A 22,499-nucleotide genomic window follows, 5' to 3' on the forward strand; every position below is an offset into this window, starting at 1 on the left:
TATATGTATATAAATACATATGTATATACATATTGATACACAAAGTGTTCGCCTTAAACGAGATTTTACGACCTGTTGGCTGTCATAATAACAAGCTACCGAAGAAGAGTCTCCCAGGCAACGCAGAAGAGAGTGGCTTCAGCGAGCGACACTCGGAGCGACAGAGGCGGAGATACGTATGAGAGTGCCGGGGAGACACGACTGGACTGGGACCAGACAGCAGAAAACCGGCAAAATTATTTCGCTGAGCGACGACGTATAAAATATCACGACTCCGTCAGAACGGATTTAGATTGAAGCGAACGTCCAAAGCGCGCAGATATACAACGGAAGCACAACCAAGCAAGTGACAAAATTCGATTATTGCGGTTCCAAAAACAATTAGACGAAAGATCAGTGACAAGTGCAACAGACAGACGAAGCGACATGGCGGCCAAAACAATGCCTCTGCTCCGTCCCCACACCGTACTGGGCCTCGGCCTGGTCCTGCTCCTCATGTGGGAGCCAGCCCCCAGCACGGGCTATGCCATCGGGCAGTCGAAGTTCGGAAAGATCGAAAAGTTCCCCTACCAAGTGATGCTGATAGGAAAGCAGCTGTGGCGCAAGCGCATCCTGTGCGGCGGCACATTGCTGGACAGGCGCTGGATACTCACTGCCGGCCACTGCACCATGGGAGTGACCCACTACGACGTGTACCTGGGCACAAAGAGCGTCGAGGACACGGAACAGTTGGGAGGACTGGTGATCCGTTCAAACAAGTTCATTGTCCACGAGCAATTCAATCCGGAGACGGCTGCAAATGACATCGCCCTGGTCAAGCTGCCAATGGATGTGGCCTTCACCTCGCGCATCCAGGCAGCCTCGTTGCCCAGCAGACAGCGGCACGACCAGTACACGGGCATGAGCGTGGTGGCCAGCGGATGGGGCGCCATGGTGGAGATGTCCAACTCGGACTCAATGCAGTACACCGAGCTCAAAGTGATCTCGAACGAGGAGTGCGCACAGGAATACGATGTGGTTACGTCTGGTGTGATGTGCGCCAAGGGCCTGAAAGACGAGACAGTGTGCACGGGCGACTCCGGCGGCCCTCTGGTGCTCAAGAACACCCAGGTCGTCGTGGGCATCACCAGCTTTGGGCCAGCCGATGGCTGCGAGACCAACATTCCCGGAGGCTTCACCAGAGTCACACACTATTTGGACTGGATTGAGAGCAAAACTGGAGGTCTATCACCCCATGCACCACAGCGGGTCCACTCGACTCAGCACCACGTCCGGCCACAACAGCCGCACCAGCAACAGCATCAGCAACAGCACCACCAACATCTGTATAGTGATGACAATCTCATTTAGGATCAGTACGTCTAGCCGTGCCTCCTTCGACTGAATCTTTATAGCTTTATTTGAAAAAATTCTCTAATCGTGTGATATATGTCTAAATACTCGTTCAATTGGCTAATGTCTCCATCAAAATTTGTACATTGTTCTTAGTTTTAACTATTTAAACATCTATATTTATTTTTTTTTTAGTTTTAAGTGGCTGAAGTGACAGCTCCAAATGAAAAACAAAACCCCACAGAAATGTGGTCTCCAAACAAAAAGAAAGCATACAAATGCGATGCAAAATATAAAGAAATTGTATATGAAAATAAAAAACCAAAATCCAAACAACAATATCAAAAAACCTGCTTGAGCTCTTCTGTCTGTTTAGTCATGCTGATTTTTTTGGAATTGGAATTCCCGAATTCGGAGATCGCGTCCAGCGATAATCGTCCGATAAAAACTTTTACGTCGCCATGTGATAATTTCTGATCAGTTAACTGTTTCGCCTCTCTATACCAACGGCTATAGGTATCTGTATCTTTCTTCTTTCAATGCTGCTGCTGCTGCCTTTTACATAATTCACAAAACGAACAATTATGAGGCATGCTGCCAAATGCTGCCAAATGCTGCCAATGCTGCCTGTCGCCAACCACTTCGTTTACATAAATTTCTATGTTGACTTTACGCTCGACTCGATCGCCAAGAACACGAACTCGAAGCACACTCCAGTTCGGAGGGGAGCACTCCACATGATGACGCTCGACTGCTCCACATGGTATTTAGTTCCGTGATAAAGACAGATGATTCGGTTTCTACCAGTTTCGAAGAAAAACAGATACTGCCGATTCTTGATACGATTTTACTATTGGTGTTTGCTGGACTATTGACTTGCCAAAAATTATGTCAGATCTATTTTGCATTTAAGACTACAGACTACAGACTTCAGATTCGTGACGCACACTTTCGTCAGTATACAAATGAAATGTTATAAACAATTGATATCATCTTGATTGAAATACAACCCACTTCTAATTAAACATGCCGCTGGCAACTGCCAGACCCGACAGATTCGAATATCGTACACGAAATATCGAGACAAAGTCGATCATTTACTCAACGATCTGCATTGCATTTGTGTTCAACGTGTGACTAAAGCAGTTTTTAACTTTAGCGCAATAAACTTTTTTGCGAATCCAGCACTGTTCAGTTCTCCTGTGTCATAAATATATAAATCTGCGAAGATTTAAAAGGGAAATACCCTATCCCATAAACTTTCAGTCGAGTCGAGTTGTTTTAAGTACTTTATAGCACCCATAGTTATTAATCACTCTCACCCTACAAGGTATCATTTGCATCGTTTCACTCCCACCATATTGTTTAGAAACTGAAACTGGTTTAGTGGATAGAATGAAGTTGTACTTTTTAATTTTTAACATTTAAGCACGTGGCTCTCACACTCGAATTCAAGGCGAATTTGTTTCGAATGTTTTCCTTTCGAACAACCTGTGCCCTTGGTGCTCTCAGTTAAGGCTTATAAATATTTAATCAGAGTCTAGCTAACGGAAAGCGACTGACATTCGTTGAAAGAAATACTGTTTGTAATGCGTCCATTAATTAACAATATATGTATGTTCTCAAATTTCAATTATGAATTGAGTTTCTAGCAGACCTGACCTGATGAACATCGAACGACAAGGTAAATCATTTTTAAACTATCTTTTTCGGCATGTAAATCATAGACTAACTCTTGAATTTATGGGTAAATTTATTTAGAGCATTAGATCAACCATTTCTTGCATGAGATTATGTGTTGTAGTCCCACTTAATGGGATAATATGACATTCATTTAAAAACTAATAAATTTGGTGTTTCGCTTTCATTTGTGCAAATTTGTGAGATTTCTTCGAGTTTAGCGTTAAAAAGTGCGTATAAATTTTTGGCTGTATTGCTAACTTTGGTACTGTTTCTTAATAAGAGCTCTCTACTAGCCTACTAGCAGTGTGCGGCTATTTTCGCCTTCTTCTTGAGCACACAATCGATGGCCTGAACAACCTCCTGGAAGATGTCATCGACATCACGCTCGGCATTGATCTGTGGATAGGCGAAAGTTATTCAATAAGAGTTGATGCAAGTTTACTTTAGAACTTGCCGTCAAGGTTTTGTCTGCGTATAGTTCCAGAATGGCGCTTGTATTCTGCTTGAAAGTCTGCAGACGCGCCCTAATGGTTTCCTCATTGTCATCGGATCTTTTCACAGCTGCGGCAGCGGCACGCGCCAATATACGCTTCAGCATGGTGTCTTCAGAGCAATCGAAGTACAAGGCCAGATCGGCGGGACCAATACGCTCCTCAAAGGCCACGCCCTGGGTCTTCTCACGTGGATATCCATCGATGAGGAAGCCCTTCGAGCCACCCTTGGCACGGTTCACAGCATCGTTCAGCAGCGAAAGGACCTCTTCGTTGGACACCAAGCCGCCACTGCTCATGACGGCCTGCAGCTGACGACCCTTGTCCGATCCTGAAGCCACCTGAATATGTAAGTTCGCAATTAGATTTCACAAGTACGCAATACAATGGCAGTGCTCCGAGCAAAATTACCTCATTGCGCAATAAGTCCCCACTGCTCAGATGTGTGAATCCATATTTCTCCACAATCTTAGCACACTGAGTGCCTTTGCCGCAGCCGGGACCGCCCAATATCCAGATGATGGGGATTTCAGCCTGCAAAATGGAATGCAGGTTAGACGGTTAGATGCACAACATACAGACTCGAGTAACATCTACAATTAGCTTAGTTAGTGTTTACTTAGACGCAAGCTTAGTTCAGTTAGGGAGGAGGGGGGTCTTAAGAGGTTGGTCTTGAAGCGGCGGCCACACAGTATACATACATATGTACATGCCATACATCAAATAAACCAAGTAGAAGATTGCTTTGCCCGTCGGTCTGATCTGTGACTGGGGCTACTTACAGCGGCTTGTGCCTTACGGAGCTCCTCTGCTTTGAGCTTCTCCTGGGCCTCCTTCTTCATGGCCATTTGGTGACACATAAATAACTACACAATCGAGACAGTTGTTGGGGATGGTTAGATATCTCAATGTTTCAGTGTTATTGAACTATATCTGAGATGTTTTCGGTTTTGTTAATATGTAGTTATTAGTATTCTGGGCACTTTGCCAACAGCAAATTTACCTCAAATGTTTGCCGACAATAAACTTCCTAGCTATATAAACAGACATACCACCAGGCATAACATTGCATACATATGCATCCCATGAATACCCATTTCTATATACGAGCACGAGCGCGAGAACTAATAAATTTTACATTCCCACATGGCATTGATCTTGAGCAAAAGGCACTGAGTACAAGGGGCACAGAGCGCAGGGCTCCCCGTTCCCAGCCATCCGTGGCATAGCACGTCGGAGATCTCGTTCAGAGCAATTGGCACCTCTCTCTCCAGCGCCAACAAATAGTATTTATGATGGTTTGATTTCAACGAGAAAATCACAATTACTGTAAACAATTGAATCGCTTTTGTTGGCGGCTCGTGACTCCATTGCGTGTGTAGGTGGCGAAGAGATTTGCGGTTTCCCTTATACACTGCCCGTGGATGTGGATCGGATCCCCCGCTGACATTCGCCTGTTCCGCATTGTCGCACCCCAGCGAAAACTTGGCGAAAGGGGAAAATCACCAGACAAACAAAGTGAATGAATTCTGGCAGCTTTGATAATGAGCAGGTTGTTCGGTAGCACCTTTGGTGGTTGTTTTTCGGAGCATACATTTTCTTATTTTGTTTTCTTGTTTTCGTATTCTTTTTTGCTCTGATCTCTTGGCTTTTCATTTAGCACATTTTCTACGCATCTTAATTGTTGCGTGTGAAAATTTATGATTCTCAATCGGATTTACGTAATTTCGTTATATTTTTAGTAGTTCAGTGACTTTCCAATGTCATTCTCAAGGATCCGTCACTAGGGCGTTCCGTGTCCAGCGCTAATACATATTTGAACACTGACCTCTAAAACACTTGTTCATTATGTATGAACAGTTGTTAGAGCTCCCACTCCCGCCTCCGCCTTGAAACTGTCAATTATAACCAAACCATTATTTAAGTTAGAACACACATGCGCTCTGGGCAAACGGAACTGCAAAACTATCCAGCTGGTGGAGAGGAATTGTTTGGGAGGCCAACTTTTGCTCTTTCGATCCCAAGATTGCTGTTGGCTTTATTGTAATTAATTTAATCATTCCATCCGTCGCGACTGAATCAAAACCGGCATGACTGTCTAGTTCGGGTAGCGTCAATAAACACATTTAACTGCTCTGGCGACGATGCTGGGGACTGGGGACTGAGGACTGGCCATTGGGCACTGGAGACATGCTAATGAATCAAGCCCCGCCAGAAATTCCTGAGTTTCGGGCAACTGGTCATAAATATATGCAAATTTATCGGAATTTGACGTCAAAATTCACTGTGTTTGGAATGTGAAATTTCGGCTTTTTACCGCGATCGATCGGGCCATTTGTGTTGCTAATTTGTTGGTTGTTTGTGTTTGGGGGGAATTCACAGGCACGTAATCGTCGCTATTAGCCGAGTCTCTATTTATACCAGATCATCAGCGAACAGCTGCTGCTGCTGCTGGAGCTGGAGCTGGACCTGGGAGCTTCTAAGCTGCGAGTAGAAAACACATCGCATCGGATGCGGAATATCTGTAAGAGTACGTGTGCAATCCCGGTGGCAATTGCAACGACGGGGCTGGCAAGGTCAAGTGCACAAGCGCAAGTGTCGTGGAAGTGGCTCAAGGTCGAGTCGTATATGCAATCCCTAAACTCTCGCTCTCGCTGCTCGACCGCGGGGGGAAGCAGTGAAATTCCGAAAGAGAAATTTAACTCAAAGCGAAACCGATATAAGTGGCATACAAATATAAATAAATCAGAGCACAGTAAAAAAAAACCCAAACAAATGTGCGGGGGATACGAGAGTACGAGTACAGTCACACGAGCACACTCTCTCACTCACCATTGTGATGTATACGAGATATATACGTCGCTTCTGAGGGACTTTCGTTGAACAAATCGCGAACTTTTCGGTAGTTTAGGAGCGGCGCCGATGTCTGTCGTTCTTGGCTAGCCTTGTTCCTTGTGGTCGTAGTTGATTTCCTCAGCGCCGTTATTCGATTTCTCCGCCCGACGATTTTCCACCACCCTCACTCGGTGCAGCGTATGTTGCGAGTGACTGAATGAAAAGGCTTTCGGCTAACGGTTTCAGTACGCGTAGACGAGCGCACCGCTGAAGCAAGCTTTTGATGTGAGCTTTTCGAGCTCCGTGTGCTTTTTGCTGTAGCTATGCCGTTCAAGCAGTCGTGCTAAATTTGTATTTGTTTGGATTGGATTTGATTTGATTTGATTGTCTATGGTGTCTATGGTGCTGTATTTGATTTCCAAGGAACTTGAAGTTTGAGGCTCTAGCGTCCGATTGAGATTTGGGGTCCTCGGTTCTTGGCCAGTGTCTCGAAATTGGGAACTAGGTCCTCGAACACTTCCTTGGCATCACGCTCGGCATTGATTTGCATCGTTATGTTGGCATATTTCTGGAGTACTGCCTTGGAGTCTTTTTTATTGGTATCCCCTTGGACATCCAACGCAATTACCATTGTAGGCGGCCCAAGACGTTCTTCCAATATCTTGGCTTCGGCTTCGTTGTGCGGATATCTATAAAAATGTAATATAAATGCATGAAGTTATATTTCCTTAAATGGATTCTTATATTTTACCCATCGATTAAATAGCCCTTGACCCCGCCACGTTGTCCCATGATTTGCTTCTCCACTAGCGGCACTATGTCGGCCAAGGGTACTTCTTTGCCATCCTTGCGTATTGCCTCGAACTTTTTTCCATCTGCACTCTTAGCCTCGATCTGGTTAAAATAGAGATGTCTCAACTAGTATTGCAATTGCGATTGCAATTGGTTTATCTCACCTCTTTGTCCACTATGGCGTTGGGATCGATGTGCGTGAAGCCATACTTCTCCACAATTTTTTGAACTTGGACGTCTTTGCCGCTGTTCGCGCTTCCCATTATCCAAACTATTGGTGCGTTCTGAAATGATTCACATTACAGACAGATTAGTGGCCAGTAGCTCACCTCTCCTCTCCTCCCCTCCCCTCCTCACAATAAACTTACCATTTTCGGGAGTAAATTTTGTTGAAATTAAAAAGCCAAACAGTATATGTACATTCAAATAAATGAATTTTTTTCGAATGTTTTGACAATGTTTGATTGGTCATGTTTTGTCGGAACTTCTCCCGTCTGCACAAAAAGTGATTGCTAACTACAATAAATTACGTGCAATTGGCCTTTTTGAGGCGCATTTAAATGAACAATAATTAAACGTACAATTTATTGAGGTAGCACATCCGCAGAGTCCGACATCATCAACTAATAAAGTACAAGAACGCCTGTATCTGTTTCGATTCGCTAACCGACACGACGAGCAGGGGCGCTGTATGGAGCTGTTGACGCTGGCACTGGGCAATCTCACTGTGTGTCGGAAACGGCGCATCGGGCGGGAGAATCATCACGTTGAAGGTGGGCGTTTTGGGAGTACGCTTTTTGAAGCCTCCATTATGAAGATGCAAGTCAAACGATATACTGAAGGAAGGTGGAGTTGTTTGATCATCGGTTGGGTAATCGTTGCTTTTAAGCTGCACAATGTCGAATTTTTTAAATACATTTTCGAATCTCGCAAATGTCGCTTCTGTCTTTGGAAGATCTACAAGGCTCTTTCTTGTTGATAGACATGCTTTCTTGCTGCCAGGATAGTCCCTAGACGCTGCATGTGCTTTTCGCTTTCGTGTGTCAAATTTGAAATCGATCCGCTCTCCGCTATTCTCATTCTGCTCGGTATTTGGCCACATGATTAACTGTTTGACGTCTTCCATACTCTTCTCCACAGTTGCATAGAGCGGTGAAGCTTTGATATGTGCAGCTGTTGGAATATGCCCAACCTTCTCCTTCAGCAGAGCCCAGATGCAATCTGCTCTGGTCACTGTTTCTGCTGCTGGCTGATGGCGCTTATGCCTAACCACTATATAACCAGCACGAGACAATGCTGAATAAACCAAGTAATTGTGGTACTTTTCACTCTCCAGTTCTCCAAGCAATAAGACGTAGGCCTGTTCCACGGAAACAGTCACATCATGGTACTCCAGCTGCAGGCGACCCTGGAATCGGTTGCCATGTTAATAAAAATCGATACGGAACGGTTGCGGATTTACCCACCAACTCCAGAAGAAACAAGGCCTCGTAGTGTTCCAAATAGAGTTTACTCTGCACGCTGTATCCGAAGCTCCCGAATTTTCCATCCTTACGCAGTATTTCCGCTGCTTGTTGTTCCTCATCCCAAGAGGCCAGAGCTCTCCCTCCGAGTCGTTCTATGCGTGGCACTGACAATTGAGCCCGCAGATTAGCTGAAGTAGAATTAACAGTATATTAAATTGATGTACGTCAGTCATCAATCCTACAACTTACATAGAGCAGTGGTAATTTCCTCAAGCTCAGCTGCACTTCCCTCGTTCTGTGTGCGCTTCAGGCCACCGCATGTGGCTTCGATCTCCAAATGGCGGTGCGTAACAAGTTGCTCGGCACTGAAATTCGACGAATTTAGTTAACGCCTTAAAGATTTCATTCATTATTTACCTTAAAAACGTGTTTGTTGGGTTAATTTCAACAAATTTTGCATCCAAATCCATGGTCCCGCTCATTTTGCACATGAACGCAAAATAAACGTTTTAGGAACACAATTAGTCGGATGAACAGGAGAGAAAAATTCACTTGGTCACGTTAACTCTTTTGGAGTAGGCGTAGGTCCAGAAGAGCAGCCGAGTCCTCGATCTGCTACACATTGAAGATTTGGTCGTCCGGTAGATGCGCCTTTAGCACAGCCTCTCTGTTTCTTTTCCAATGCACGGTTTATATGCTCTATATGCATGTAACAGTGAGTGAGCGAAACAGCGGGCAGAGAAAGAACCAAAAAGAACAAATTTAAAATTTCAAGAAATTTAAAATTTTTTCGACCGAAATCAGCTGATTTTTTACCATTTATCGATATCAGTTCAGAAAATGTATCTTATCGACCCTCAGAAATATACTGTCTCATTTTCAAAGAAATACCGTAAATACTAGTCGTTCCTGTTGCTCAATTTTGATATTCCGTTGAATAATGCTGGCTTACTAAAACTTTTGGACCTGCTCACATAGTTTTAGCCCTTTTATGAATAAATTTTCAACAAGATTAATTACTTTTAAGTACTCCCATTTATTGTATTTAAACAAAAAAGTTCAACAAAAGAACAGTAGCAATGCTGTCACGTCCATGTTGCTGGTATTTTCAGACTTATTGCTAGTCAACCGGAGTATGTCAATTTGTATACCCTATTTCGTTATTTTTTGATGATACTGTTTTCCTTTCTCAGATTGAGATGTTTAAAAAATATGAAAAGTATCTTGTCCATACATCTCGTTCCCGATACTTATTCTCGGTCTCTGTAAGAAGACAATAAAAGAGAACAGAACAGAAACAGAGACTGACTAGTTTCTGCCTTCATCAGAGCCAGGGATGACAAACATTTCGTCAATTCAATATCCTTTTTTCCACGGTATGCAGAATGATAATTTCGTGTCGTTTGGCCATCGATACTATCGACTGGATAATCGGTAGAGCTGCGCAGCAAAGCGGAATTGTTTGAAGGTGACAAGGATTTATATGCAATAGATAATGCACGGCAGTACGATTTGAGAGAGCGAAAATTCAATAAACCTGCGTATGGAAATTTCTTTACCCTGTGTTGATTAAATTGATAAAATATAACATAATATATCGTTATACCTTGAAAATACCTATAATTCTGTGTGGTACATTAACGATAATCGTCAACTTTAAATGGTCCAAATGGTAGATCGTAGTTGGAGCAGACCGTTTAAAATCAGACGAAAAGAACAAATCTTTATAGCTCAAACAAGCCAAGGGTAATGAATAAAATGCTGGATACAAAATTGAATACGCTAAAATGGCAGCACTAATGGGATGTTTATCTCTAACGATAGTTCACATCACCAAACTCAAGCGAGTTGGCAGGGCGGGCCATTTCAAGCCTGACGTCAAGCTTAACGCATTTTCAAAATTTGAACTTCAAGCTTGGTGATTTCCAGGGAATTGTTAATTTCAAAATAACTTATTGCTATTTGGATATGAATGATTATGGATCACGCACGATTAGTTAAATTTAAATTCACCTGCCCCCAGTCCGACCCAATGAAATAACACATTTGGTGTTCTCTATTTATAAATTTTTATTCTTTGTATAATTGTAGTTTTGTTAGTTTCGCATAACATACGCTTAACATTTTTGCCCTCTCATGCATTGGAGCTGTCGAACTCTCGAACTCGATTTAATTTGTCATATAACATTTTACACCTTGAAAATACACTTAATGGTAACTTTATGAACATTTAATACACCACATTGTTGCTTTTAACTCTTATGCTGTTAACATTGGCTCCTCCCCGTTCTTCCTATATTTTCACGTAACTTAACTTCACGTACATATGTATGTATATTGCAGGATAGTATTCTTGTTGGGGTTTTTATTGTTCGCCCTCCTCCCACTATCGCAACTAGCATTAAACTCTGAACAACGATGCGGACTCGTTTGGGTCGCTGTAAAAACTTAAATATACAAATGATACTCGCACACTATAACTAACCATACATGTATGTATAACTTTATCTTTATCCGCGTACGTACTTATAATTGATTTATATGTTTGCGTCGTGTATTGGTATTGTATAAACAGTTTCTCCCCATATAGTATTGGTTTCTTCTCTTCTCTTCTTTTCTTTTCTTTACTTTTCTTTGTTTTTCTCATTAATGCCATTGAATTGTTAACATTGTTCACCACATTTTGTGTTGCTATACATACATACATACATATGTATACATAGTATATGTGTAAATGCTTAGTTATACCATATATGTACGTATAATATATGCATGTGTATAAATGTACATATATCTGTTTCGAATGCGTAACGCGTTAAGGTAATATTTTAGCTGCCTGCTGATAGGTTTATCTTCTCTCATTCATACATTAATACATACATATATATCTCGTGTTGCCCCTCGACCCATCCACCACAGCACACAAATGGAAAGTGGCAAATGTTAAAATGATAAAATAAAAACCCCGGCAGGCACGTTTAATGGAACATTAGTAATACTCGACAGACCCAAAAACTGATTATATCTATCTATTGTACACCTATGTACAGGGCACAGGGCACAGGGCATAGGGCATAGGGCAAGGATTGGCTCAGACTATGTTCACGTTGGAACCACTGGCTGTCGGCTTGTTCGACTTCACCAGGCAAGACTGCGAGTTGTTGCCCATGCTGGAGCCGTCGAGACTGTCCAGGTCCAGCGCCGTGTCTATCATCGTGGTGTCGTGAAGCATGCGCAGCCGATCTGCTGACTTGGCCTGCTCCGCCCCGTCACCGATCGACTTGCGCTGCGAGTGAGCGGCCACAAAGGAGGCACTCACTGGATCGTCCAGATCGAGGTCGTCGCTCAAGAGCGTCGAGGACAGCACTGTGGTGGCCTGAAGCTGCTCTCGCTGATGCTGCTGGGCCCGCTCGTCTATGATGTTCGAGTAGACGTGCAGGGCGGCGTCTGGGGGCGCTGCGTTGGAGGCACTCGCCACGTGCGGCACATTGCTGTACATGTTCTCCGTCTTGGAGGCCGAGCTGGCCAGCGCATGGTCACCGCCCATGGCGACAGCCAACAATGCAGCACCAGCCGAGGGCTTAAAGACATCGGTGGAGCCCGTTGCCGTGCCACCAGCTGCCTCCGCTCCTGCCTGCCCTTCAGCCAGGGCGGAGTTGACCAGTGCCGCCTCAAAGTCCGCGTCGAAGAGATTGCTGTAGCTACCGCTGCGGTTCCGCAGACCCCGCGCTTTATTGGTGGCAATGGCAGCCACTGCAGCCACCACCTCCGGACTGCCGACGACCACAACCTCGGCGTCGTCCAGCTCGTCCTCACTGCTGGCGGTGGCCAGCTGATTCTCGTAGCTGACCGAGGCTCCGTTCGAGAGCTGCCGCTGCTTGTGGTGCCGGTGGCGGAACTGGCGCGCCTGGGTGGCCGTCTGCTGCGTGTACGCCGGAATGTCCATCTGGGCTAGGGGAATCTCGTTGTCCACCAGCTGAGCTAGACTATTGGAATTACCTGCGGACGAGACAGAGGGCAGAGGTGACAGCGGTGTGGCTGATTAGTGAACAGTGCAGTCTCAATATTTCCGAATGTTTAGATCGTATAATCAATGCATGTAAATTATTCAAATGCTCATTACAACAAATTTGCCAACTAATTTAAAATTCGAATTTCAATTTTGAGCACTTTTTGCTAGTGGTTTTTGTGTGTCTTTTATTTGTGTGGCGTTGATGGTTGGGTTTGGATTTGGGTTTTGGTTTGGGTTGGTTTTGGGTTGGTTTTGGGTTGGTTTTGGGTTGGTTTTGTTTTGGTTTTGGTTTGCTTTTGATTGGTTTTGGTGGAGTGGTTCTTTCTTTTATTTTTGTGTTGTGTTGTATTGTGGTTTTTGGCTGTGGGAAAAACAAAACTCTCTAAAAATGCAAATAATCATAAATGCTGAAAAGGCGGCAATTAAAATCGTAATTCGTAATTCAATTAAAACGGTTTGTCTGTTCAAATTAACATATAGTACATGTGTAATTGAATGGGCGGGCATGTGTCCATGTCCGGGCCCAATCCCAGTCCCCATTCCATTCCTTTCCATTCGGAGGCGTCGCCGGAAGGCAGGAATGCGGCGGGGCAGGGATAATCAACTTGGTTGGAAATACATATGTGTGTGTCTGTGTGTGTGTGTGTGTGTGTGTGTACGAGTGTGTATGCATGTCTGTATATCGATTGATAAGCCCTTAACCAATAAACAACGGAACACTGTTAAATGTCGCAAAGCATAAACGTGAAATATGCGCTAATTACTCGGATTCAATGGTTAATTCGGTGCCAATTGGAACAATTTAAAGCATGCTTGCAAAATGTCGTGAACACATTTAGTGGGTAGTGGATTTTACAGTAGAACTGATGTGTCGCTTACGAGGTGGCCAATAAAATACTGTTCTAAATACTGTGTTTAACTCCAACTTTTTGGCTTGTGTGTTGTATGTGTTTTTGTTTGTGTGTTCCACGTGTCTGAGGGTCTCAGGGTCTGTGTGTTCGGATGGATGGATGGATGGATGGATGGTGGTGTTGCCTTCCGTCTGTCAAAAGTATGCTTTTGATGGTTTCAACTCAACATGAGAATATATGTATGTATGTATGTATGTATTGGCATGTGGGATGTGTAGAAGCGAGTATGGAGTATACTTTAGCTAGTATTTGCACTGGCCACTGGATACGTATAAGATAAGCAGGGGGTCGTGGGGTAAATCAACTCAAATATAGTATGGATATGGGGGTATATGCGGTGTAGCTAATTCCAAAATGAATGTCTAAAGCGTTATTAATTGTAATTTCGGATATTTGTACATACAATACAACAATAAAATGCTTTTGTTTTTTGTTCTTTAGAAATATTGTACTTTGCTTTAGGAGAGAACTCACCCAATTAAGGCTTAAAATGCATTTTTTACTCTAGTCTTAAGCGGCCCTCGACAACTTTCGCTCAATTGCAGTATTTGGTATTTGTTTTTGGTTATATATCGTTATTAGATCGTTAGTTTTTTGTAAAATTGTTCAACAACAAGCAACCAATTTGTATTGGTTGTATTTCCACAGTCAAGTTGAAAGATATAGAAAGAGTTTGACATTAGTGTGCGATAAATCAGGAGAAAACATTGGTAGGTTGGTATGTTGGTAGGTTTGTGGGTTGGTAGGCTGGTAGGTTGAATTCAGTTCATGGTACGAGTATATAACGAGAGGCTATAGGCTGTGGATGGACGAGTGCGCGCTTTGCCATTCAAATCAAAACTAAGAAACTTAACGAACGGAACGGAACGGAAGGGAAGGGGAACGAAATGGTATGGATAGCGAGTCAGCGAAACAGCGAGACGACGATAGAGAGACGCGAACTAAAACTCAAGAAGAACGAACTGCTGCGAAGAAGCGCTCCCTTCGTCTGTGTGTGTGTGTGCGTGTGTGGATCTGTGGATCGTGTCTGTGGATCGGTCGAGGTTCCGCGTACTCGCTGGAACGTTCAGGAACGTAAGCAGAAGACCGTAAGGCCTCATCTACTCGGATCCGTACTTATACTTTAGTTGTGTGTGCGGTATCTGTTCACTCGATCCGCCAACATTTCATTCAGATCGATCAGTTTTATTGCCCAACATTTAACCATACATAATGTATATTATATATATGTATATATAGGTATATAAATCTACTTTTGCATCGTTTAACACTCGCTTCATGCTCCGATTCGGCATGAAATATATATATATATACTGTATATATATGTATCTGTCTGTATATGCATGTGTATATATAACTATCTATAACTTCAATTACCTCGCTAATGCGTCGTACTATGCTTGCAATTAATTATAAAAGGAACTCATAATATTGTTAATGCTCAAGATTTAAAGCTGAGGCGTTCGTTCGCGTTTGTTTGCGCCCGTTCGCTCCGTTCGTGAACCCAGTTCGCTCCGTTCGTGAACCCAGCAGCAGTGACTTCCGGGACAACCGCAGAGCGTGCGGCCTGTCCCCGTTTCTGCCCCCAACAAATGTCAATTACTATTACAACTAGGTATAAATAGATACATATTTCGTTTCAATTTCATGTTCGATTTCGATTTCAACACACTCCCATCTCCATCTCCATATTATCTCTATTGCTAATTATTTGCTGCAGTCACTTGGCAATGCTAATGCTAATGCTCCCTTCCCCGATACGAGTATTCAACGTTTAAGTACGAGTATTTCAATATTTGATATTCCATTCGATTCGATTCCATTCGATTCGACTCGTTAGCAACAATTTTGGTTGTATTTGGTTTCTGTATTCTGTATTTTCAGTATTCTCTGTATTCGACTAGTAGTTAAAAATGACTCCCTTAAAACCGATACATCGTCATAGTACATATATCAAATTCTTATTGAATTCCATACGTTAGTTTACGCTTAACTTTCATTGTAAAAATGAACAAAGTTCTAACAAAATGTTGCTTCGATAAATGGCAGTTATTTTGGCTCATTAAGATTTTTGCTAACTCTTGCATTTAATTTCTATTCTCCAATTGCGTTTAAGTGTTTTCAGTGTATCGTATGTTCGTATGTTCGTATGTTCTTCCGCTCTGTGGTGTCTTTCTTCTAGATCTTCTCGTTCGGTTGAAACCTTCAAAATTATTCAAAACTTCAACGAAAGTCCAAGTGACTGCGATCGTTTGGTGGCGTGGCCCTTTGGCCAGGAATCCAGCATGATTCCGAGAACAAAACACAAAACTCAAATCAAAAATCCAAAAACTTAATCTTCTTTCAAGCGAACAAAGTTTAAGTTGAACATGCTTGGTAGGGATGTTGGTTGGTTGGTTGGTTGGTTGGTTGTTTGGTTGGTTGGTGGCATCACTATTGGAGGTGGCGGCGATGGGACGTAGACCAGGGTGGATATACATACATGGGGGGCGGGGAGACTCCCTCCTGGCCCCTGGCGCCGGTGGGCCCTTGCACCGCGTGCAGAGGAGCACCGGCGTGATTAGCCAGGGAAACAGGTGCTACATAAACGTAAAAGTTTCTATGAACCAACTTTTCATTTCATTCAGGATCGGGGCTGGGGGCTCTACAGCGGAATGCGGATAGCGGATAGCGGATAGCGGATACCGGATACGGAGGTCGGAGGTCGGACATGGACAAAATCATAAAATACAATTTAGCAATTTACATACTTCTATATCTACGCATACAACGGGGAGGGGGAAACTCAAGAGCAGGATTTCGGGGCTGCAAACTGAAGACTTTACTCTCCTGCTAGCTTCTAAGCGCGTCAGAGAATGGAAGCCAAATGTGTTATGCCCCATTCAGACTCTTCGAAAGTCCCTAAAGTCTTCTCTCATCAAAGAACGCCAAAGGAGGCCAAAAAAAGAAGCCTGCACAGCCAGAACAAAACTGGGCTTTCTCTAGCAGAGGCCTGGAAGCAGCAGGAAGCGGGCCAAGAGCCTAGGCCTGGGCCCGGGCCTGCGTCTGGTTCTGTTTCTGGTTCTGGTCCTGGTCCTGGTACTGGGGCCTGCCTTATGTACAGCGCCTAACAACCAATTAATGAAGTCCTGGGCGACTTCGAGCACCGCACGGGGCAGGTGGACAACGACAACAGCGGGGGAGCGAGCTGCGTACTATGACGAGTCGCTGCCCGCGGCATCCTCGATAATCGAGTTGAGATCTATGTTGAACGAGTACTCGTAGAGGTTCGAGTAGCGGTCGCGCTCCTTCCACGGCGACCGGTGATTCATATAAAGATTTCGTTTACTAACACGGAAGATCTGGCTGTCCTTGATCGACTGATCGTCGTCGCAGGGTTCACCGCCACCGCCAAAGTCGCACTCTCGAATGGTCAGCCGGTTGGTCGGCGACTTCAGCTCGAACATCACCTCCTGGTGCTTGTAGCGCGACCGCATCGGCAGCGGCTGGTATCCGGCGATGTTCACCTTCTGCGAGTCCACCGACTGCGTCGACTGGCGGCGCATCCCGCGCGCCGATTTCCCGAACGGGAAGTTGAACTTGGAGGTGTTGTCGGTGTGGCGTTGCGGGGAGTAGTACTTGAAGTCGCTGGGCGCCGGCGGCTGTGGCGCCGACGTGTGTATGGTCGTCAGCGTGGTGCTGCTGCCTGATACCGCTGCGCTGCCCTGCAGCTGCAGCTGCAGCGTCGACGGGCGTCGCGGGGCCAGTGGCGGCGGCACCGGGGCCAGGGAGGCCGAGGCAGAGCCTGAGGTGGGGGCCGTCGTCGAGGACGACGAGCCACCGCCACCGCCAGCGCCCCCGCCCCCGCCACCGCCTGCCGACCCAGTGGCTGCCGCTGCCGCTGCCACCGCCGCTGCCTCAGCCATGGCCGTGGCCACCGACACGCTCCCAATGGCCGTCGTCTGCTGGGCGTGCACATGGTGGTGCAGCAGCGGCAGCGGCGAGTTGCGCACATCGTCGTACGACGGCGTCAGCGGCAGGTGCAGCGAGCGCCTCAGGTTCAGCCGGTACGAGGATGAAGTGGCCGGCGAGCGCACCAGCGAGGGCGAGTGGAGGTTCGAGTGCGAGCGGGCGAGTGCCTCCTGCTGCATCTGCAGCTCGGCGGCCACCAGTTGTTGCTTCTGTAGCTGCTGCTGTTGTAGCTGTAGCTGCTGCTGCTGCTGCTGATGGTGGTGGTGGTGCAGCTGCAGCTGATGTGGTTTTGGTTGTTGTGGGTGGTGTTTGAGTTGTTTGTGCTTGTTGGCTTTGAACTGGTGCTGGGCGCTGGCGGGCAGCAGTGTTTGCAGTGAGCACCTCTGGTGCTGCTGCTTGCGGGACTTACCGTTCTGGACCAGGTCGTAGCTGGGCGGCGGGTGTTCGAAGCCGTTCCCGTTGCCATTGCCATGGCCATGGCCATGTCCGTGTCCATGTCCATGGCCGAGGCCGTGGCCGTTGAGGGCGGCTGATGCGGCGGCCCCTGATCCGTCCATTGTTGAGGAGGAGGGATTCGACTGGATTTGGTTGGTGGTCAGTGGTGGTGGTAGTTGTTGTTGTTGTTGTTGTTGTTTCAGTGTGATTTGATTGATGTTGTTGTAGTTTTGGTGGTGGTTGTGGTTGTGGTGGTGGTGGTGGTGGTGGTGTGTAGTGGTTAGACGGTCGAGTAGTTGTTGTTGTTGTTGTTGTTGTTACCAAAAAGAAACATTGCATGGAACACAAAAAAAAAAAGGAGTAGAAAAATACAGATCAGATCGTCAAAATGTTGTGCACAAAGATCATCGGTACGAGAGATTTAATAAGGTTTTTGAAGCAAGCAGAGTGCCCAGACATTTAGATATTGTTCGGTGAGAGGGTGCTCGGTTCGGATCGGAGTGGAGTGGATTGATTCGGTCGCTTACCTCGTCGTAGAAGCGGGGCTTCAGCTCCGCCCCCCCTATGCTGATGCCGCCGCCCGCCCCCCCAATGCCACCGCCCGGGCCGCCCAGCATGGGCTGCGCGGTGGTGACCATATGGGAGGCGCTCAGCACATCGCTGAGGGCGTGCCGGGGACTGGACTGATGCTGCATCTGCTGGATGTACTCGTCGGTGGCAAAGCCGCGCCTGTCGAAAAACGATTAGTGGGGATTGCAAAACGACTATCTCTCTCTCTCTCTGTCTCTGGGTGTGTGTGTGGCATGTGGCATGTGCCATGCGGTACTCACCTGTCAATCATCGAGGGCGTCATGGGTCCGCATAGGATGTGGCAACAATTGAGACAGATGTTGCCCCGCGAGTAGGGGTTCTGGGTGCGCGGCCCGCCCTTCGATGAGAAGGATCCCTTGAGCTGCGGGAAGAGATTGCTTAGCGGTGCTGGAGAACATCCCTGACGGCCTCAGGGCATACTCACATCCTCATTGGTCGTCTGGTCGCTCGTCGTCAGATAGGTGTGGAATCCGGCCAGTCCGATGACGGACCATATCGAAAAGAAGCAAATGAACACAACAATCACAGTGAAGGGCGCCTTCTTTATTACTTCGAAGACCTCTTGCTCGGTTTTCATCACTGTTGGGGGGGGTTGGGGGAGAATGGTCACTCATTTTTTCGATCTGTGGAGCACTTTGCTTTCTATACTCACATAAAACTAAATGCGTCACAGAGCACGAGAATATAAATACAGCTAAAAATGCCAATGAGACTAGAAACAAATAAAAGAACCGATAGTTCCGCTTTCCCACGCAGTTTCCCACCTGCAAAGAGGGGCAGAGGGGTGGTAGAGAGGGGGGAGAGAGACATTAAGACCAAAAGTACAAACAGAATGAAGACGGTTGGTTAACAATCCCTGCCAGACCCTTGGCATAATAAGGTTAATTGCATTTTCACGAGAGCTGCGCGCCGCAGCATTTCGTAATTTGTTGCCAGCGCCAGAGAAATGCCTTCATTTCAGGAGGCGCCCCCACAGCCCCCACAGCCCCCTCCAACGCCCGCTTTGAGCCGCCCAAAAACGCCTTCTGCCAAAGCCCCAAAAGGCAGTAGTCGACCTTCAAGCTGGCAGCATCAGCAGCCACTGCGGTATGATAGGGTCCTCCTCTGGGGGGTTTGAAGCACGCCTCAGCCGGCAAATGAGAAAGGGGTGCGGAAAAAGGACGGCACGGACCCTGTTTCGCGCTGGTCGGAGATCTGCACACTCTTCTAACCATCCTTATGTGTAGATCTATCGTACAAGGACTGGGAAACGATACAGATCGCCAAGTGTTCGCTAAATTATCGTAAGCATGGCTCAAAGCTCGCTCGAGGACTGAGCGACGAGTCTACCCGTAATTCCGCTGAATGCAGTCGAAATCCCATGGCTGCCACTCCGTTTAGGGTATCTGCGTGCCCCACACGAGCACACATCTGCCAGCCATGCAAACAGCTCCACAAATACGAGTGTGCTGTGCGGCTACTTGGGCTGTGGTGGCTGTGCGAGATTGTGGTCTGTTTGCTTGGTCCGCGCCCAGCCACATCTTGTTGCATCATTGAGGCGCTTGCGGGTATCCGCTTTGCTCTGCCTGCGACAAAAACTACGGGGCGGAGGGGCCCTGTGGCCGGGTGCGCTTTTTATCCGAGAGATGGAAAAGGAAAGGGCGAGAGACGTGACGCGCGCGCTCTGCTGAAATTATTTTTGCTAAAATATTAGCAACCTCAGCGGTTGGCGCTGTGGAATTGGGTTAAAGTCAGACCCGCAGTGGCACAGTGCTCTGTGGGCGGACAGAGAGACGGACGGACGGACGGACGGACGGACGGACAGACGGAGGAAGGGTGGAGGCATTGGCTGTTTTTGTGTCCCACATTTGCGCGTCCAATGAATGCGCACAGCAGCCCCGCATTAGGCGAGGGCCCAGGCTCAATGTCAGGCAGTCGGGGCACTGGGGACACTGCCGGCCCGTGATTAAAAGCCAGGCTACGGGCTATGGGGGCTAACGAGGTCCTTGACTTACCCAGGGACAGTGGTGATCGAAGCGGTCCACACAGTTGTCGCACAGGCTGCAGTGGGAGGCCCGCGGTGGCCGGAAGATCTTGCAGGTGAAGCAGTACTTCAGCTTGACCGTCTGGCCCTTGACGAGCACCTCCTTGGTGCGCGGCGGCGGGCGGTACGTGGGGCTGTTCAGCGAGTTTGGCACCTCTGTAGCGAGCAGAGCAGCCGGAACCGGAACCGGATGTGCGGCAGGGACGTGCAATGGCGTAGCGGAAGTGCAGCATCAGCATCGACAGCCAGAGGACCGCGCGCAGCAGCGAGTTGTTGACATGCAAGAAAGGAGGGGAGAAAGGGAGGAGGGGAGAGAGCAAAAGTTTTCTCATTTTAAATATTTTATATAAAGGCAACAACAACAGCGACTCATTAGTGCAGGGGGGAAACGCAGCGCCAGCGACAGCGCTCGCTTTGATGATGATTTTCATGTGGACTTTATTTTTCCTCCATTCTATGTCGTGGCACGCTCATTACTTTTCATGTGCCCCCTTGCCGCACAGAACACACAGACAAACACACACACACACACACACACACGCAGATTCGCAGATTCACAGATTCGCAGGCCACTCCTCAAACATTTCACCCATGCCCCCGCCCAGCACCCTCCGCCCTCCACCCTCCACCCTCCACCCAGCACACACAAACTTAATGAAGTGAAAACAAATATATATATACTGCATATATGTGATGACTGTGCGACTGCGACTGTGTGCTGGTTGGGGCGCGGGGCTTTTGGGCTGAGGGGACATGGGCAGGATTCTGGCCGCGGTATTCAGGCAACGGCAACAGGCACAGCCGACGACGACGACCTTGGCCACATTTCCTTTCGGACGGACTGTGGCAGGGCCCGCCACTGCGGGAGCAGTACGTACCAATTTGCTTTTCAATATAGGCCGCCTCGTCGTTGGAGGCACGCGGTATGACGCCCGGGTCCGTGAAGGTTGTGCGCAGCAGGGAGCTCATCGTGAAGAAGTAGAGGACGGCGCCCACAATGGGAATGACTGGGTTGATGCGCTCCGCCAGGAACGGGCAGCTGCAACGAAACAAAAGAACGGTTACATACAGATCGTGCTCATGATTAGGCAAGTAAACATCGGTTCCCGTCCGATATTAGCTATTAAATCTAGAATCAAGTGGTTCTCTACCGAAACATGCTCACAGATGCTTCAACACTGCGTCCAAGCCCTGACGGAATTATACACGGCGGTCCGCTGGCTCTCTTTCGGGTCTTATTCCACGCTCCGCACTTCAGAGTCCGCTTTGACGTCTTGTTTGACGAGAGAGACAGAGAAGAACGAAGTTTGCTGTGGTATTGCACAAAATAAGACCCGAAAAGAGAGCGCGCTGCGGGAGTGGACCAACTTGCCGCTCTCGCGCTTCAGCTCTCTCCATCTCTGGCCCTCATTCTGGGCCCTCATTGGGGCCTAGTTGTCAGAGTCTTCGCTTAACTTCGAGGCTTCGTGCTACGGGCACGAGCATTATCCTGACTCGATCTAACCCTTGAACTGCCTCGTCACGGGTTTGGCTTAGGCCTGCCCGTACATACATCCTATTTCGCTACCGTTCGTATTTGTATCCAAAGGAAACCACTCGGAAGCAAACATTTAAAGGCTGAAAAGCCGAATGGCTTACATCCCAGCAAGGATTCGAAAGAAATTAAGAACAAATTGAATTAAGGATGTCCATTGAATTGCCTCCCCAGGCTCGGCTCCTGGGTCCCGCCTGAATGAAGAGACTGCCCCAAAGGGCAGAGCAGTGCTCAGAGATGCATAGAAAAAGTCCCCGGTGTTTTGGCAATGCCCCAAATCCCGGAGCCCGTGCAAATATGTGCCGAAATAGGGGGCCGAGAGGGGCACGTGTCTCCCCGAGGAAGCTCGCCCTGCCCCACGCATCGTATTGTTCCCTAATACCCAGTGCGTGCCAACGATTTGCGAATAGCAAAAGTCGCCGCTTTCACTCGTGTCCCCGCTC

The 22,499-nt window shown here is 46.9% G+C and overlaps 4 protein-coding genes across 11 annotated transcripts in view; 1 reads left to right on the top strand and 3 right to left on the bottom strand.

The window, feature by feature from the left end:
- The first annotated feature begins 276 nt into the window (after positions 1 to 276).
- Positions 277 to 1,573, top strand: LOC4813794 (brachyurin). The gene has a single exon (XM_001353320.4). It carries the CDS (start codon positions 427 to 429, stop codon positions 1,348 to 1,350), a length of 924 nt encoding a protein of 307 aa, XP_001353356.3. The 5' UTR covers positions 277 to 426; the 3' UTR covers positions 1,351 to 1,573.
- Positions 1,574 to 3,067: 1,494 nt separating this feature from the next.
- On the bottom strand, positions 3,068 to 6,753 carry Ak1 (Adenylate kinase 1). 2 transcript variants are annotated; one of them, XM_001353321.4, is made up of 5 exons: positions 6,339 to 6,753; positions 4,289 to 4,372; positions 3,918 to 4,040; positions 3,470 to 3,847; positions 3,068 to 3,411 (listed from the first exon to the last, which is right to left on the bottom strand). In XM_001353321.4, exons 1-5 carry the CDS (start codon positions 6,339 to 6,341, stop codon positions 3,313 to 3,315), a joined length of 687 nt encoding a protein of 228 aa, XP_001353357.4. In that variant the 5' UTR covers positions 6,342 to 6,753; the 3' UTR covers positions 3,068 to 3,312. The 2 variants fall into 2 exon arrangements, with proteins under 2 accessions (XP_001353357.4, XP_015042775.2); XM_015187289.2 differs by lacking the exon at positions 4,289 to 4,372 and having other exon boundaries at positions 6,339 to 6,750.
- Tsen54 (tRNA splicing endonuclease subunit 54) lies at positions 6,648 to 9,556 on the bottom strand. Of its 4 annotated transcripts, XR_004469925.1 has the most exons (7): positions 9,416 to 9,556; positions 9,017 to 9,298; positions 8,849 to 8,964; positions 8,600 to 8,787; positions 7,715 to 8,541; positions 7,502 to 7,649; positions 7,361 to 7,417 (listed from the first exon to the last, which is right to left on the bottom strand). XR_004469925.1 is itself a non-coding variant. In XM_033382628.1 (5 exons), the coding sequence occupies exons 1-4, from the start codon at positions 9,088 to 9,090 to the stop codon at positions 7,753 to 7,755; spliced, it is 1,167 nt and encodes a 388-aa protein (XP_033238519.1). In that variant the 5' UTR covers positions 9,091 to 9,409; the 3' UTR covers positions 7,317 to 7,417; positions 7,715 to 7,752. The 4 variants fall into 4 exon arrangements, 2 of the variants coding, with proteins under 2 accessions (XP_015042776.2, XP_033238519.1); XR_004469924.1 differs by lacking the exon at positions 9,416 to 9,556 and having other exon boundaries at positions 7,317 to 7,417; positions 7,502 to 7,627; positions 9,017 to 9,409; XM_033382628.1 differs by lacking the exons at positions 7,502 to 7,649; positions 9,416 to 9,556 and having other exon boundaries at positions 7,317 to 7,417; positions 9,017 to 9,409.
- A 1,095-nt stretch (positions 9,557 to 10,651) lies between these two features.
- app (Palmitoyltransferase app) overlaps positions 10,652 to 22,499 on the bottom strand; it is a 66,166-nt gene continuing 54,318 nt past the window's right edge. For 2 of the 4 annotated variants that reach the window (XM_015187292.2, XM_033381719.1), the window contains 8 exons: positions 21,401 to 21,561; positions 20,494 to 20,678; positions 19,152 to 19,263; positions 18,924 to 19,078; positions 18,739 to 18,860; positions 18,436 to 18,637; positions 17,883 to 18,051; positions 10,652 to 12,598 (listed from right to left, as the gene is read on the bottom strand). In XM_015187292.2, coding sequence (XP_015042778.1) covers positions 11,691 to 12,598; positions 17,883 to 18,051; positions 18,436 to 18,637; positions 18,739 to 18,860; positions 18,924 to 19,078; positions 19,152 to 19,263; positions 20,494 to 20,678; positions 21,401 to 21,561 — 2,014 coding nt within the window. In that variant the 3' untranslated portion in view covers positions 10,652 to 11,690. Of the gene's footprint in view, positions 12,599 to 14,087; positions 17,674 to 17,775; positions 18,052 to 18,435; positions 18,638 to 18,738; positions 18,861 to 18,923; positions 19,079 to 19,151; positions 19,264 to 20,493; positions 20,679 to 21,400; positions 21,562 to 22,499 lie in introns of those variants that run through there. The other 2 variants (XM_033381720.1, XM_015187291.2) reach the window with 2 other exon arrangements.

The sequence above is a fragment of the Drosophila pseudoobscura genome, chromosome X (genome assembly GCF_009870125.1).
Source record: "Drosophila pseudoobscura strain MV-25-SWS-2005 chromosome X, UCI_Dpse_MV25, whole genome shotgun sequence".
NCBI classification, from domain to species: domain Eukaryota; kingdom Metazoa; phylum Arthropoda; class Insecta; order Diptera; family Drosophilidae; genus Drosophila; species Drosophila pseudoobscura.